This window comes from Montipora capricornis, chromosome 7 (genome assembly GCF_036669925.1).
Source record: "Montipora capricornis isolate CH-2021 chromosome 7, ASM3666992v2, whole genome shotgun sequence".
NCBI classification, from domain to species: Eukaryota; Metazoa; Cnidaria; class Anthozoa; order Scleractinia; family Acroporidae; genus Montipora; species Montipora capricornis.
The window spans coordinates 45,236,732-45,254,268 of record NC_090889.1 but is presented as its reverse complement, the minus strand read 5'-3'; the positions used below and the strand labels follow the sequence as shown (position 1 = coordinate 45,254,268).

Genomic DNA, 17,537 nt, shown 5'->3' with positions numbered 1-17,537 from the left:
TTCGAACGATTTTTCGTAGGGTTTGAAGCGAAAAATTCACGATCTTTCTCGAAAATTCGAGATAGCGAAATTCGAAGTAGCGAATTTTCGAGGTAACCAAACGAAAATCGAGATAACAAAATTTGAAGCAGCGAATTTTTGTGACATGAATCGGCGGCCGCCATCAACAACATCGCTGAACAAGCGAATGTACGCGTAAATAAACGTGATAAGGTTAGCGTAAATAAAGTCGTATCGAAAATAGATTCAATGATCCGACAGTTTAATCGGCTATTTCCAACGAAAAAAAAAAATTGCCTCACACAACAAAAACTGCTATTGCTTCACGAGCAAGAGTTTGTTGTAGATCTTACACATTGTGAAATGACGGCAGAAAAGAATCATCGCGGCAAATTCGAACTTGGCAAATTTTTGTCCAGAAAATACGTGGGAATGTTCGAGAACAGCAAATAAAAGCGAAATTTCGCTCAATTTTTTGAGGTCATTTATCGAACAGAGCGATTTTTCGCACGAAAATTCGAAGTCAATTTTCGTTCGAAAATTCGCGTAGTTGCAAACAATAGGCCTTGAGAATTATCATGACTTTTCGTTGAAAATTCGCTTCCATCGAAAATTCGATATTTTTTCGTCGAAAAGCCAGGAAAAGCCGCGAATTTCGGCAAAAAACGTTTGCATTACTTTTGCACAATACTGCATTCTGCGGGATTTTTCAGCTATTTCCGCAGGTAATTCGGCCCTCACTCGGCTTTGGGAGTAGCGTGTTATACTTGGTTTTTTAGCAAGCGTTTTGGAGCAGCTGTCGTGCAATTTCACTCACTCCGTGTCTTTTTACGCGGTGCTCGATTTTACTTTTGCTGACACGCTCTTTTGTTTGGTATAACACGCTCTATTGTTTACAACTTGTAGTATTAGACAAAAGAAAATTTTAATGAGGCGTGCATTACGACACGGCACTCCCGTGTTAAAGAAAATTTCTTTTGTCTAGCGTGCTAAAATAGCGTGCCCGTGTCATCACCTTTTTGTTGGTTTTCCCGTGGACGATCACAAATGCAGTTTCTTGCATTCCATTTCATTTTTTACCACAATTGCTTGTAATCTCGCAATCTCATTGGCTAATTTGCCATTGTCGATTGGAGTCTAGACAACGCTGTACGCGTCATGCTCGCGTCAATTTGTCACGCAATGTAATAGCCAATCAGGAACGTCCATTTTGGGAAATAAACCAATCATATTGTGAGAAAGCGCTTGCTCTTTCTTTGTGTCGTGATTTTGGTCACGCTCTGAAGTAAAAACTTTCTTTGGGGTTACATATTGTGGTAAAAAACATATCGAAAGTGGTTCAGGGTTGTCTGTACTCTTATCGACAACGAAATTCATCGTGACAGTGGTCAAAATTTGTTGTGGACTCGGCTGCTCCTCGTGAGTCCACAACATTTTGACTACTGTGATGACGAATATCATTGTCGATAAGAGTACAGACAACGCCGAACCACTTTCAATTTGTTAAATTTCCCTCAAACATTTTTTTTCTCAAATATTGAGTAAGTCTATGGTTGTATTGATTTTCGTGACTTTCCAGGAAAGCCTTTACAGACGAGAGAGTAGAAAACTGATCTGCAAAGTGTTAAAAATTGATCACAGTTTGTCTGTATTTTTCGGAAACATATTTTACGCCACCAATAAGCCAACCCCTCTTTCAGTTCTTTTCAAAATTCCTTGATGAAATATTAGCTAAATAAGATCAATCAAGAGTGATTAGTAACATGCATATATTTTTTGTTTCAATCGTAAGACAAAATATGGAAGCTAAAAAAAAGGGGTAATGTATTTTGAAGTGCGGTTTATAGACGAAATGGAGAAGTGATCCTTGCACTTCTCTGGACGAAATATACATTTCTTTCGTTTATCGAGTCCTTTACGGGAACAATTGAGCTGAACAAATTGAGCTGCTCTCAACTGTGTTGCTTCATAGCTTAGTTATTTGAAGATTGCACCAGCATCGCAGAGGTCATGGGTTTCAATCCCGTTGGAGCCACCTGAAATTTTCTGGTGTCTATAAGAGACATGCAATTGCTGAAATTGTGCAGCTAAGTGCGAGGATTACTTCTCTATTTCATGGTATCACCTGAGTTGCTACTGAAGGCTGGCAATGTGAATGCCCGAAGGTGGCTTTATAGCTGTGTTTTGAGCGTTAACCTTGGTCAACGCAAAATGGAAAAGTATGGGTTGAAAGTACTTGAATGTAAGTTGGTTTTTTTTTTTTTCAGATGACCCGTGGGACGTGTGGTGCAAAGGTAATATTACAGTAATTAGGCTATTACTTTAGAAGACACACTGCAAATAATGCAAAACAAGGGGAGCAAAAAATATCCTACCCGAGAAGAATATCCTATCCAACCTCGTTCCCAGGGTCTCTCTTCTCTGCCTCCAATGTCGTTGAGAAAAGACCCTCGTTTATGTTGGTCACGTGTCTTCCAGAATCTGGGAGGTTCACCAAATGTGTGTTAAGGGATTGGTGGCAGTAGGCTTTGTCGACATTGCAATTGATTTTGTAGCCAGATGACCATCGACAAAACCTTTGACTGCAGTAGTTTATGTACTACACATATGGAATTAGACGTGAAAGGCAAAAGGTTGTGGTCAAATCGATCGGACGCCATGGCAAATATACACGCGTGATTCAAGATTTCACCCGTGTGAAGGTCAGGATTAACGAAGAATGCTAGTAGTTTGCGGCAATTTTAAAGAAAAGAAGATTTTGTCGTGCGAGAAAAAGAGCGAAACGTTTATCCACTGGAAACAAGCATGTTCAGTGATCAGCCGGTGTGATGTTATTTAAATACTTATGTCATGTATTGACCTCAAATCATCAAATCAAACTGTATTAACATGTGCAGGTATTTTCTTTTGGTTGTTGATTTTCATTTATCTTTCGAATGCAAAACGTTTATCCATGGGAAACAAAGATGTTCAGCGATCAGCCGGTCTTCTTGTTAATTTCCATCTTAAACTTGGCTTACACTTGCTTACTCGGATAAAAGGCTTCAGTCTCGTTTTTTGATCAAGTCCCAGGAAAATCTAAGAGGATTTTTTTTTAGAATGCTGAAATTGTGAAGTTTAATTGACTCAGAAGAATGAAAGAAAAGTGCAGGATACTGGAAAAGTTTGGTATGTTGAGAAGAAAAATTGACCTTTAAAAGTTATTCCCGGGGTGAAATGATAGAAAACCTTCGCAAACAGGAGAAGTGACGTAGTTCTACTTTTGGGTTAGGGAATTGTTTTTTATATACAAAAAGATCTACTATCGTCTCACATGTGTTCCTTGAAGGACGGAGGAAGTAAATCATGGTAAAAAGTTAGCGTCAAATGAGTTGATAATGAAGGTCAGCAATTGAACACATTGAAGAGGTTCCTTAGCTGATGTCTTTTAAATGTTAACCCTAGACAAGCTAGCCATGAAGAACAATACAGCACAGAAAGAACGTTTGTTTGCATACAGTACCGTGGTTACTACCCAAGGAGGCAGCAAGATGGCTTTGCATGACTATATCGTTATCTAAATAGGTGATTTTCTTTAATAGCAAGTGCTGCTCAAAGGTTCTTTTAAAGTAGCTTTGTGTTGGACATAACAGCTGTGTTTTGATGTGAACTGAGTCCGTCCGGGTAGGGGACTGTCTACGGCTTGTTTTTGAATCTTGCAGGGCTGGCTTTCGATACCCTTTGACCCTTCGTGGAGTTCCAAGTCTCATTTGCGTTGACCTCGAAGGGGAAGTATCACTCACTTTAAATTAATGCCCGTATACAACTAAAATGATTTCAGTAAAATGAGTGTAAGACAAGTCTGTTTGGGAGCCATTTTTGTCACCAAATGCAAGCCCTGTTGGGACCGCGGTTGGAAGAAAATCCTTAGTTTATCTGAAGACTGAACCGATACATCTAACAAAGCTAGGTTGGTCTAGGAACTCAAGCATCTTATTACCGACATTTATAGTTGAGGTAATAACCACATGACTCAGAACACCAAAGTTGAATGGCTAAGAGAAACAGAGAACGATGTTGCGGGAGTGCCGAAACGGAATAGTATTGCGATAAAAAGTAGCCTGGTGACCAAACAACTAAGGAAAAATAGTTAACTGGAAAGCCCCTGGACCAGATGGATTTCAAGGTTTTTAGCTGAAGAATCTTATGTCGTGAATGGAGAGAACTGCCACGCACTTGAGGACTGGCTCACTACTAATCAAATACTACAATGGCTTACTAAAGATCGGACAGTACTATTCATTAAAGACAGAGAGAAAGGGAATACAGCAACAAATTTTAGGCCTATTGCTTGCCTGCCGCTTGGAGATAAACTTTATGAACACCTGGAGCAACAGAATTTATTGCCTGACGAAAAGAATGGGTGTGAATGAAACTGCAAAGGGAGAAAAACCAGGTCCTGAGATGACTTGGGTGGACAACAAAAAGACAAATGCTATGATCCCACCTTTGTGGATCATGGAATGTTTACGAATATTTGGCGCTGCTGAAAATATGCTGTCGTTGTTGGAAAAAGTATGAATCAACAGCTGGTGGAATTGACATCAGGAGGAAGTACCCTCGCCTCAGTAAGTGTAAGAGAGGAATGTTCCCCATAAACTACACCCAACAGCTAACCTTGTCTCATGCAGGACGGCATACAGTAGTTAAGTGCTCGGTGTGACGTGGTTAGTTCATTGTAGACTGCTTTGGAGGTTCCGAGACCGAGCTTAGCTTTTCCTTAAGGCTAGTAACCAAGAGAAAACCCTTGAATCAATACACATATTTTTTTAAAAAATATTTGTTTATTAAGAACTGACCCTAGTTTGTGTACTGTTTTAATGGCTTTCATTGAAAAGGAAATCGATCCAAAGTTACCTTTAAATTGCGTGGTTTAGTCGATCCATGGTGAGTCAATAGCGGCAGCGAGTTTAGTTTAATTGGTCCACCTAAATTCTCTGTCTTTAAAAAGCGTTAAGCCCCGAAGACCAACCAAGTCTAACTACAGCAAGCAGCGTCGATACTTATCCTAATTTGGCCACGTCGTTACCAGCACTTTACAACACTGGTGGCAAGTGGCGGGATAAATCCAAGCCTTCGTGAAACATTCTTTCGAAGATCGAGCCTTGGAGATAAGTAGTGCCTTGTTGGTCGATAAGTTGTTGAGAAGTTGTTTGTCGCAATTGGGTTTGTGGGATAGATTTTGTTGTGTTGTTTGTTTCACTTACTTGATTGTTAAGCCGTTTTTACGAAACAATGACTACAGATGTCCCTTCCACTAGCCCCAGCTCTACTTTGTCACAAACGGTTGCAAATAATAGGGCTATCATTATGCCAGAGGCATTTTCGGCGGCTGAAAATGAAGAGTGGGACTCGTGGTTGTCGCACTTCTAAGAAAAGCACAGTTTCTCGCTGTTCGTATGCGTGGAGCTGCGTTGCTCCAGGTACAAAGTGCATTGCCGGACGTGCGGCAGGATTACACAAATCTAAAGAGAGCTCTTCGCGAGATCTGAGATCTGGGTAGAACTGGCGTGGTAAAGCACTGAATTGATACCTGCAATTCCTCCTCCATAAAGCAAGCACTTAGGCGAGTACTATTGCACCAGCAGGAGGATGTGCATCATCACTTGAGAGACATGTTGCAGAATGGGGTTGTGCGCCCATTAACAAGCCCATGGGCCTCACCAATTGTCCTGGTCAAGAAGAAAGATGGTAGTACTCGTTTCTGTGTGGACTATCGCAAGCTCAATGATGTTACCAGAAAGGATGCCTACCCACTACCGCGTATAGATGAAACCCTAGATGCATTAGCAGATGCCAAAATGTTCACCACACTAGATCTGGCCAGTGGTTATTGGCAAGTTGAGATGGATGAAGGGAAAAGACAGCATTTGTAACTCGCCACGGTCTCTTTGAATTCCAAGTAACGCCTTTTGGTCTATGCAATGCCCCAAGTACGTTTTAGAGGCTTATGGAATTTATCCTTGCTGGTCTGCAGTGGCAGACTCTCCTGGTTTATCTGGACGATGTTATAGTTTTTGGACGGAACTTTGACGAACACCTAGGCGTGCGGGGCTGAAACTTAAACCTTCAAAGTGTTTCTTGCTGCGCCAGAGCGTACCCTATCTTGATCACATGATCTCAACTAAAGCCAATATCAATGCAGTACAGCAGTGGCCTGTCCCATCCAAAGTGTCTGATGTGCAGAGCTTCCTCGGTTTGGCTTCGTACTATCGCCGGTTTATCGAGAACTTTGCAGAGATTGCCTCCCCATTACACCGCCTAACAGCAAAGTCCACCGAGAGGTTCCACTGGTCACCAGAGTGCGATGAAGCCTTCTGTACCCTGAATTTCCTAGAAGTGATGCGAAGTTCATTGTGGACTGTGACGCAAGTGATTACGGCTTTGGAGCAGTCATTTCCCAAGAGCGAGGTGGCAGTGAGAAAGTGATAGTGTATGCAAGCCGTGTGCTGGACAGCCGTGAACGACGTTACAGTACAACCAAGAAAGAGATGCTTGCTATGGTGTACGCAGTCAGAAATTTCTGTCACTACTTGTACGGGAGACCTTGCACTCTCCGAACAGACCATAATGCACTAAAATGGCTCCAGAGTTTTAAAGAACCAGAGGGACAGGTGGCCAGGTGGCTCGAGTTGCTCGCCCAGTATGACTATAAAATTGAACATAGACTGGAAGAAAACATCAGAATGCTGATGCTCTTTCCAGGACTCCCCTCCAGACCGCTAAGGAAACTGACCAGGCAACACAGACCAATGCAGTAAGCAGCAGTACCAGTTCGTGGGTACCCAGTTGGACAACAGCTGAGCTGAAATCCAGGCAAGCAGCAGACCCTGACCTTAAGCAGACCTTAAAACGGAATCAGACCAACCAAACAGCTTTGCAAGAAGTACAAGGTACCAGTAAAGTAACCAAAAGGTTGTGGGCGCAGTGGAACAGGTTGCAAATTGCAGATGGTGTCCTTTACCGCCGTTGGGAGACAGAAGATGGTCATGGCGCTCGTTTGCAGTTAGTGCTCCCCAAATCAATGGTACCAGAAGTTCTGGCTGCTCTTCACAATGCACCAACAGGCGGTCACCTTGGAATGGCCAAGACCCTGGGGCGAGTACGCGAACGCTTCTATTGGCATGGTCAACAGCATGACATTGAAGATTGGTGCTGGCAGTGTGACAAATGCAGCAGAAGGAACTCTCTGCAACAGCCAGGAAGAGCGCCCCTTGTTAGTAGCTGTCCAGGTCACCCATTTGAGAAGATTGCGATGGACATCAAGGGGCCCCTCCCAACCACAGAATCTCGTCAAAAGTACATCCTAGTTGTTGGAGACTATTTCTCGAAGTGGACAGAAGCATTTCCCATTCCAAATCAAGAGGCAAAAACAGTTGCAGAAAAACTGGTGAACGAGGTTATTGCCAGACCAGGGCCAGAATTTTGAAGCGCAGCTGTTTAAAGAAATGTGCAACCTCTTCAATATAGTGAAGACCAAAACTACACCATACCACCCACAGAGTGACGGCATGGTTGAAAGAATGAATCGCTCCATACAGGACATGCTCACAAAGTATGTTGCGGACCATCAACGAGACCGGGATGTCCAGATCAAGTATAGATCAAGTGTCCATTCACCGACTCAATACACGCCGCATTATCTTTTGTTTGGCAATGAAATATGTTTACCAGTGGATGTAATGTATGGTCGAGGGCCTTGCAAGCCTCAGTAAGCTGAGATCTACACTAGATGAAGCCCACCAGAAAGCTAGAGAACACTTGCAGACTGCTCAGAGACGACAGAAGGATTACTACGATCGTCGAGTTGCTGGAGAAGACATTAAGGTCGGAGATCTTGTGTACCTCCATGTTCCTGCCATAAAGACAGGGCAAACAAAGAAGTTGCATTCCAATGGACAGAACCTTATAAAGTGATCAGAAAAATCAGTGAGGTGACTTACAGGATCAAAGACGTACAGAATCGCAGAAAGCGAAGAGTTGTTCATTTCAATCGTCTGAAGCAATGTGTTGATCCTGTACCGATGAACCCGCAACCTGATCAGCCTGTCAACCACCCCTCTAGTATGCCAGTGCGCAGATCTCATACCCCTCCACCTTATATTCAAGATGAGACTGATCTGATGTACTCCAATAGCACTACCGAAGATGGAAACCAAGTTCGGACAGAAATCGGAGCAGAAATTCTAGATCCAATAGTAGAAGAAGTACCACGACCTCTTTTGGACAGACCAAGAAGAGACGTCCATGCCTCTTCATGGATGAGAGACTTTGTGCCTTGACAATCAAAATGACCACTGATTATTTTTTTAAAATTTGCAACAATAGTGACAGCCCCTTATTCTTTTTAATGATAGGAGCCAAGTGAATTTTCCTTGACGAATTTTTGCGGGATTTTCTTCCTCGTTGCTTCGTATGAGGACATGCCCTTTTTAAGGGGGGAGCGGAGGGGGGGAATGGTATAGTAACGTTAAGAAAAGCGTGACACTTAGCTAACGAGACCTGTCGAGCTATGAGTAGATCAGTTATTCCCCTGATACGAATCGGAAGTACATTTTGTATTGTTGCTCAATCAAAGGTGCAAATAATGCTGTTTACGTGTTGCATACAAAGCTAACGTATTACATCGTAGGAAATAGTTTTTTTCTCCTACTAGAATTTCATGTAGGATTCTAAACGCCTAGTTCCTCAGGATTTACGTATGTATAGATAAAAAAGTAAGGCGTTATGCTCACGTACGAATTAGGTCTGATTGTGTTCAAGTCTAGTCTGTTGGACTCTGTGTGAGCCGGTAAGCCCCGAAGACCAACCAAGTTTAACTACAGCAAGCAGCGTCGACACATATCCTAACTTGGCCACGTCGTTACCAGCACTTTACAACAGAAAGTTACCTTTAAATGGTTTACTCGATCCATGGTGAGCCAATAGCGGCGGCAAGTTTAGTTTAATTGGTCCACCTAAATTTTCTGTCTTTAAAAAGCGTTTATTCTCATTCGGCAGGTGAGTTTGGTAACAGGGAATGCACATGGAGCGATTGTAATAGTTAATCTTGATAGTTTGACAGATGGTCCTAGGATCTGTTATTGAAGCAAGATTCAAAATTGGGCACGCCTGCGATTTCTTCATTTTCCACAACTGATACTTTTGGGAACGAAAAGCCCTATAAAAGACTCGAGAATTAAAAAATGAGTAAAGTAGTAAGCTGAAGAGGTTACAAACAACGTAAAAACGCTTGCTGCTGATTCTGCCTCTCTCGGAACTTATTGCTTTCCTTAGGGTGTCCACAAGGAATCGCCGTAATTATTTTGGTCGCCTAGCTACAATTCACATCATAAATTTATGGGATCATTGGTTGCTAACAAGAGGACAAATCGAAAGTAATCATTTTACTTATTTGCGTAAGGTCTATTGTTATCTGACCCGCACGAATAGCGAATAAAGATTTAGGCTTTGGAACTGTCCGCCGTTTGGTTTTCCCGGATATTGCTTAATTATGTAACATTTTCTTTGCTGCCTAACTAGTGAATTCCACGGTTAATTTCACCTGAAAACCCGACTGATCGCATGAATCACGAAGGGATGAGTGTGATATCGGTTTTTTCAGCGAAATCTACTGTGGAATTCACCAGTTAGGCAATTAATTTTTCTTGAATCGCAAGAGTTTCAAAAGAAAACAAGCAAATCCTCAGAAAGCGAACGGAAAAGGAAAGAAGCCATTTCACAGTCGACTGTCAAACGCCAGTAAATAGGAATCGCGCTAGAATTAGAAATCCCAGACGTACTATAGCTCGTGATGTGACACATCGTCTTTGTCGCTTCAAGGTCAAACAAGGAGTTTTATTGATGTACTTTATTTATTCCTTTTTATCTCTGAAAACGAGATCATTTACAATTCGATGTATTTCATTGAAACACGCCAGCTTGGCTTAGAACCAGAATCGGCTAGAAAGGACAAACTTCAAACAAGATCTCCAACAAATTACCTTTACGTGCTCTAAACAAACTTCTGAAAACACAAGCTGCTGATATTTCTCCTTATACTTTTATGAGAACTCATTGGGATTACATGTTTAGAACATAAATCCGTGTGCAATGTATATGTTCGTTATATTTAAATAACCAATATATACATTGCACGTTCACTATTAAAATAGTAATACATGAAGCAGCAGTTAATCTAGCAACCTTTGCGGCTTCTTAATTGGTCTTGATAGAAAAATCCGCCTTACAAGAAGGGGTTTCTCTCCACTAACTAACACATTCACTAATTAGCAGTTAGTTTGAGGGGAATATTGTGTGTTTGAATGGTGAGTTAAGGAAAAATCATAGGCAAAAGTTAGGGTTAGTCTGTTAAAAGAGGGGAAGAAATTTACAAAGTAAACTCTCAACCCCAAAGGTTAACAAATTAAAAACTTTAATCTCAGAAACAGCCAGATAGTACATGTAGGAAAAATTCCATCACGTAGGAGGGATTAACAAATATTTGACCATGAAAATTATTCGTTCTTAAAAATGGTAATAATAAAGATGAAACTTTTTTACACTAAAATCTTCATTGGTTATTTAGTAGTAATACACGAAGCAGCAGTTAACCTTGCAACCTTTGTGGCTTTCTTAATTGGTGTTGATAGAAGAATCCTCCTTACAAGAAGGGGTTTCTCTCGACTAACTAAAACATTCACTAATTAGCAGGTAGTTTAAGGGGAATATTGTGTATGTGAATGGTGAGTTGAGGAAAAATCACAACGAAACTTAGGGTTAGCGCAAGTGCAATGTATATGTCTAAAATTATAGATGATAGATATGGAAGGTAAACCTCGAGAAGAAGAATATAATCTCAAGGAGCAAGTCAAAATCTAGAGGGCTTAGGAATGTCAATTGTTTGAAGAAGCCAGAGATGAAATCGATGCCGGAACTAGAGGTAAATTGTCGACTGGCCGTACTCGTGGAAAAATGCGACTCTGATGTAGCCCTTATAAATGGCGGGGATATCGCTACCCTGAGAGCTGAAGAAATAAAAGCTCAACTAGATAGGAGAGGGCTTAATTAAGAAAAGTGGAAATAAATGCACTTTGGTTGAACGACTTTAGGCCGCCATGATACATCAGAACATGTTTCCCAAGCGGTTGAAAACGACAGGAAAAATATACAGGCAAATGAGAAGTTTATCACTTTGCTGTCACCTCTTCAAGATGAGGATATATATTCCTTTATGGAGGCCAACGTAAGGGAGGTTTGCTCCCAACAAATTGAAAAACTTCAATCTGAAGCCAGTACATCTTATGCAAATGAAGCCACTTCATCTCTTCAGAGCGAAAATGACACCCTCAAAGGTACAAGAGATGGAATCTTGCTACACCAGTATGACAGAAAAGGATAAAACCCTCAGGGATGAAAAACGAAAGCTTAATGACGGCAATTAGACTTCTCTACAATGAATTACAAAACGCTTTGAAAGCAGAAGAAAGGTGTAAATTCAAGTTATGCTGAAAATTGACATGATCACCAAAGGCAAGTTAAACGGAAGGCAGTTACACAGCAGTTAAAAGTCACTGAAAATCGGAAGCCAAAGGTTTCAATGGGTTCAGGAAAAATGCGCCAACAGGAAGTCATATCATCGCCACCGCAAATGACCATCATAGTTAGGGATTCAATTATAAAGCGAATCCAAGGCCTACTCTGGGACGTTAAGTTTCCTTAAGTCACCTTAAGGGGTGTGGCTCCTGAGATGATTCCCTAGGAATAGAACTTCCGATGAAACTTCCAATGAAACTTGACAAACTGTTGTAACATGTCAGTTGAATCATAAAAATGTAATCAAAAAGGGGGGTCACCGTGCTCCTTTCCATAATACGACGCTGACGAGTATGGCTATTTGAGCTACACTTTTTGCACTGTGTTACACTTGAACTGCGCTGCTGTCAGCCAATCAGAAACTATTTTCATTTATATTATTATAAATGAAATCAAATGTATAATGCAGAGCCTGTTGTCATTCTATGGTTAATTCAAGTACGTACCTGGAAAGTGTATTTGGATGCCTTTGTGACTACTTAACATTCTTTAATAGATTTAACTTGAGTGTGGGCTGTTGGACTCTTAATGGTTCCTTCCGTACAATAGGCGATTTCATGATGACGTTATTTACTACTAAGATCAGACTGCTTTGAGGTGCTTCTATTGTCAGGCAAATTTAAACAATTGTTTCTTTGTTCCCAAGAGAAAAGAAAAATCTGAATAACAAAGCATTTTGACAAAGCATTCTGGTCTCGGTAGTTAAATGACGCCATCATGCAAATCGCCTATTTTATATAAAAAACTGACCATAAATTTTTGCTGATTTTTTCACTATTTTCATTTATATTATTATTATTATCCATGAAGACACCGTTCTCAGAAAATATATGAAATAAAGAAATGGGAGCCATCGTCCTCGTTTAGGAGGAAATAGCCATTCCTTGACGGATTAGGATTCCTATTGATGAAAATCCGCCAGTTTATTCATGTGTCCGCGCTACTGCGCATGCCAATGACGCAAGAAATTATGCGCAGTGCAAAACGAGGGATTCATCTTTACTACAGAAATACAATGGTTGCTAAGCAAGGTTTCAGGCAAGAGTCCTACAAAAAGATTGCATGGATGGTTCTTTGAAGTAACTTTTTTTAATCGGAATCTGACATCACTTTAACCATAAGGCGCATGCACAACTAGTCCCAGTCCTCTTACTTTGTATGTGCGTTTTAGTGTAAAACATGTCAAAAGTCTCAGGAAACGAAAGGGAGAGGCAGTTTTTTCTCTGGAGGGACATACCTGTCCCTTTCTTATTTCAGAAAGAAAGATAGAAAAATGAGATTACGAAGATGTTACAATTTGTCTGTATTTATTCCACTGCTTATACAGTATTGTGAAAAAGTAATGAGAGCGAAATGCGCGAATTTCGTTCTTTGTCCCTGCGAACTTTCGACGAAATTTCGCTCGAAAATTCGAGCGTCGTTTCGCGATGTTTCCAGCGTAATTTCGCTAAAACAAAGAGAGAAAATTCGCCGCATTTTCGAGCCCAGCGCGAAAATTCGCTCTTAAAACAAAGAGAAAATTCGCCGCATTTTCGAGACCAGCGCGAAAAATCAAAAGCGTAATTTCGCTTGTTGTACGCGAAATTTCGTAGTGTGCTTTGTAAAGATCGATCACATATCGATCGGCTATTCAGTTTTGTAAACAACTGCAGTCACTTTGACAGCACTTTGATGATCCGTACATGTATTTTGGAAATAGTTCAGTAGTTGTGTCCGTTTCAATTCTCTACAATATTCGCCCTTTGTAATGTGCTTTATTCATCTTTCTCGGCAGAGAAGACTGGACAAAACATATGCAATTTCAATCCTTTGGTTGTGAGGACAAACTGTTGTCAACAATGCAAAGCCTGTAAATTTTGAAGAGCCGGCGAGTGTTATCTTGTAATGGTTCCCGGGTCTACATTTGTATTACACCAGAAGTGTTTATTGACATGATGTCTTATACGTATGAAAAGCTTACTTACCAATTTTCAGGATAACTTTTAACTTTTTGGCAGGCACCGGCAAGTCACCGCAGTGAAAAAAACATCAATGGTTCCATTTCCATTTGATGAGAATCTTTGAATTCAGTGGCAAAAGACTTTAAATATATAGCTTAAAAGCCTTGCGTGATTGCAGCTTCTTTGTTATTATTTTTTTGACCAGGGAAGAGCACTGTATGATGCCTTTCGACTTTCATTCCACACATGTGCAAGTTGTCAGTGAATGCGAATTTTTGCTCGAAATTTCGGAACGAATTGTCGGTCAAAGCGAATTTTCGCTCGAAAATTCGCGTCAACTTAAACAATAAGCATTTCGAAAATTCGTCGAATTTTCTGCGAACTTTCACGATGGACAAAAATTCGCCATTTTTCGTCGAAAACCCCCGAAATTCGCGAATTTCGTCGAATTACGTTCTCATTACTTTTTCACAATACTGTAGGTCAACCCTTCCCGTCATTTCTCTTCATAGTCCTTGATTTAACAAAAAAAGCAATTATGATCAGATAAATAAGATGAATCAAGAGTAATAATAAAATGCATAAAGTTTCTTCCAATACCTGTCCCTTTCTTATTTCAGAAAAAAAGACAGAAAAATGAGATTACGAAGATGTTACAATTTGCCTGAGTGTATTTTTCCACTGCTTATAGGTCAACCCTTCCCGTCATTTCTCTTCATAGTCCTTGATTTAACAAAAAAAGCAATTATGATCAGATAAATAAGATGAATCAAGAGTAATAATAAATGCATAAAGTTTTCAATATCCTTCCTTTTTTCTAATTTCAGAATTTGATTGGAGGCGCAAACCGCAAAAGCGAGGTGTTGTGTCATGTTGGTTTTGTTGTTACTGTGTAATAACCAGTAGAGTGGTGTATGACAAGAGGAAGGTTGGAGCCGATGAGAACAGGAGGCCAATTTCTAAAACGGAAGTAACAATCCAAATGTCAAGGGTTTTGTATTTACTACTTCTGATCATACAGTTAAAACTATTGAGCCAGCAACATTTTCTGACTTCCATTTAAGCGGCAAACAATTTCATAAATTCTTACCCAGGCCAAGAATAAAGGATTAGGATTAGTTCCGTTTTAAAATTCCACGTTTTAGAAAAATATATTGGTTACGTCAATCGCCCTTCAGAATTATTCAAGATTCAAGATTGCGGCTATGAGGCTAGGGGGTTTTCATGAGGTGCACGTGACATACCTTCATGTGCTGAAAAAGAAGGCTAATCAAACCAGTTTTGAGGAAAGGTAATGGGGTTTTATTAAGATGCAGGACATTTAGGTATTCATGGGGGTTTCTCTCTTATTTTATTATTATTTATTAATAAGGTGCAAGTACTGAGGTTGACTGTTAAATTATATTGTAAGAGAGATGTGTTTTACCATCTTGCTGGTATCACAAATATAAAGCTAATAGAACAATGGGAAAGGCAAGGAGCTAATGACGTAAATGTGATGTCATAAACGACCAAAGAGAAACCACTCTGGTCAGTAGATATTAACCTAGTTTGGAAAACAGGACAACAAAAATGGTTGAACGGCACCTTGTCAATAAACATATTGAAAATGGCGGCTTACTGTGTACACCAATATAAATATAGATTTATAGGTATATTCGGACGAAAACGTACGCAGGAATCCTTATTAAAGACGTACATCGTGATAAAACGGGAGCTCTTTGCCTTGGACATGGAATCACTAACATCACAAATGAAAACTCGAAGAAGAAGTGGTGACCTTGTTAAATCCTCTTGTGTGGTGATACTATACCATGAAGAAAGATTGACTTTACATGTGAACTCAACGGGATGGAAGCTGCAGTAGGAGAATTGAGATTACCACTATTTTATTTCCATGACGAAAAGAAATTCTGATATCAACTGAAAAACCTTTTGAAGTCAAAGACACAAGCAGAACATTGCTTGTTGTTCTTTCATTGACGTTAAAAAGTCAACATCCAAAAAGAATTTTTGAACGAAAGGTGTTGCAAGCCGTATACATGAAAAACGTTCCAGGATTTGCCCATTGTGAAATGAGAAGCAGAAACAATATCGTAAAACAAAACAGCCGTTTCATGGTGCATCAATTAAAACTGTATGGAAAACGTACGCAGGACTCGATATTACAGATGAACAGCATGATATAACGGGTGTATATGTCCAGATTGAACAAGACTTCAAAACAAGATGCTTTCTATGGTACTAAAACGAAAACTGTGATCCTTATTCACCATGTTTCACTTGAAGTGAGCAAATAATTAACAATTATCATCAGACCCGTTCTGCCCAGCACGCGCTTTCATTGCAAAACTATTAGGAAAAGCCCTGTATGAGGGCCGTACGCGATGACGCGAGGAGGGCCGGAAAAAGCCCTCCGACCCTGCCAGGATTGCGTACGGCTCTTCGCGAGATGCGAACTGAAACAACTGTGTTGCTATATAAATCTAGACTTTTCGGTCAATTTGAGCGATGTAACTAAATGAACATTCTGATAGCGAATTTTATTACCCTGACGACCTGTCTGCTACAGAACTACAGCCAACTTCTTTCGAAAGTGAAAAAAAAAAAAAAGCCAAAGCTACTCACAGATGAAGAAGTTCAGAATTTTATTAGAAGCCAGCAAAAAGAAAACCATGTATCACATGAACGTATTCCAAAAATTTCTTGATGAATGTGGTGAGAAACGAAGAATCACTGAAATTGCCCCGGCCGAGCTTGACAGTCTTCTGTGCATTTTGCATTGTAATGAATTTTTGTCTGTTTGAATTTTATCTTGGTTTTATCAATTTTCTGACAGAATTCAGAAATTTTCGGATAACCTAAACTTTCTGTTAATTTGAACTTTTGGGATGTGTCAGGTCTCGGGGAGCTTTCGAGTTTCCGACTAGTTTTGAATACTTTACATCTGCGATTCGTTTCTGGTGTATTTTTTGCCAGTAGTTCTAATTTTCGGACACATTCAATTTTCTGCTACAATTTTTCTCGAGTTGGCGTGGTGACTACGAGACACGAGACACGAGACACCAGGTCAAGGTAATATAGTTCTTGCCGTGTTGATCCAAGATGGCGGATAGAGTGACTTGCGAGAGCTTTTACCTAATATTATTCGGGAAATTAGAGGAGGAGGCCTTGACCCAAATACAGTGGATGCCTTACACTTTAGGCTGGATTGGCTGCATGGTTTAATAGCTCGTCATGTTTATTTGTATGGAATCTATGAACAAATTGTGAACCTAATTAGGGGTGGACGGGATTGGCTTATTGCAAGTCAGGATATTTTTGGTGTTTCATCACCGGCTACTGCCTTTACTGGACAATGTGGACGTCCAAGATATTCAATTCCCAGAGATCAGCTGGATTTTCTGATCGGCAGATGCTTTTCTGTCATCGATATTGCAACTTTGCTTGGTGTCAGTGTTTGGACTGTTGTCCGTGTATTACAAACCTCCACCTGAAGAAGTCATACAACATAAATAATCACTTTAAAAAAAATAAAAAAACTTTTTGAAATCTAACCCGTGCTTTTTAACTGAATTTGAGCACTGATCGGAATTCAAATAGTTTTTAGAAAATCACTTTTCAGCCATAAATTATCATATTGATTTCTTATGACGTATACACATACCCTTTAACGCTTAGACATCAACAAAAAAGGGAGCTTAAATCCTCACAAATAACCACAAAATTCCCAAGTGAGATATTTTGTAAAGCAAATTTCAATCAATAACATCTCCCATACTATCAAGAAGGTCTAGTTGAGTTAGCAGAGAGAATAGAAATGGTGCATAGATATATGGTTAAGTAGACAATGCAGGAGTGAATAAATGAACTGAGAGAGGGATAAGTGGTAAATTTTACTCTCCTGATAGAAATAACCTAATAAAATACTGGCAATTAGGAAGAATAGACATTTGAATCACTAATTAATTAATAAGGGTATGA

General features: G+C 40.1%; 1 protein-coding gene across 2 annotated transcripts in view; it reads left to right on the top strand.

The window, feature by feature from the left end:
* Positions 1-17,537, top strand: part of LOC138057278 (uncharacterized) — a 121,491-nt gene that overhangs the window by 68,464 nt on the left and 35,490 nt on the right. For both annotated transcript variants that reach the window (XM_068903325.1, XM_068903324.1), the window contains exons 9-10: positions 2,268-2,294; positions 14,381-14,413. In XM_068903325.1, the coding sequence (XP_068759426.1) occupies positions 2,268-2,294; positions 14,381-14,413 (60 nt within the window). The remainder of the gene's footprint in view (positions 1-2,267; positions 2,295-14,380; positions 14,414-17,537) is intronic.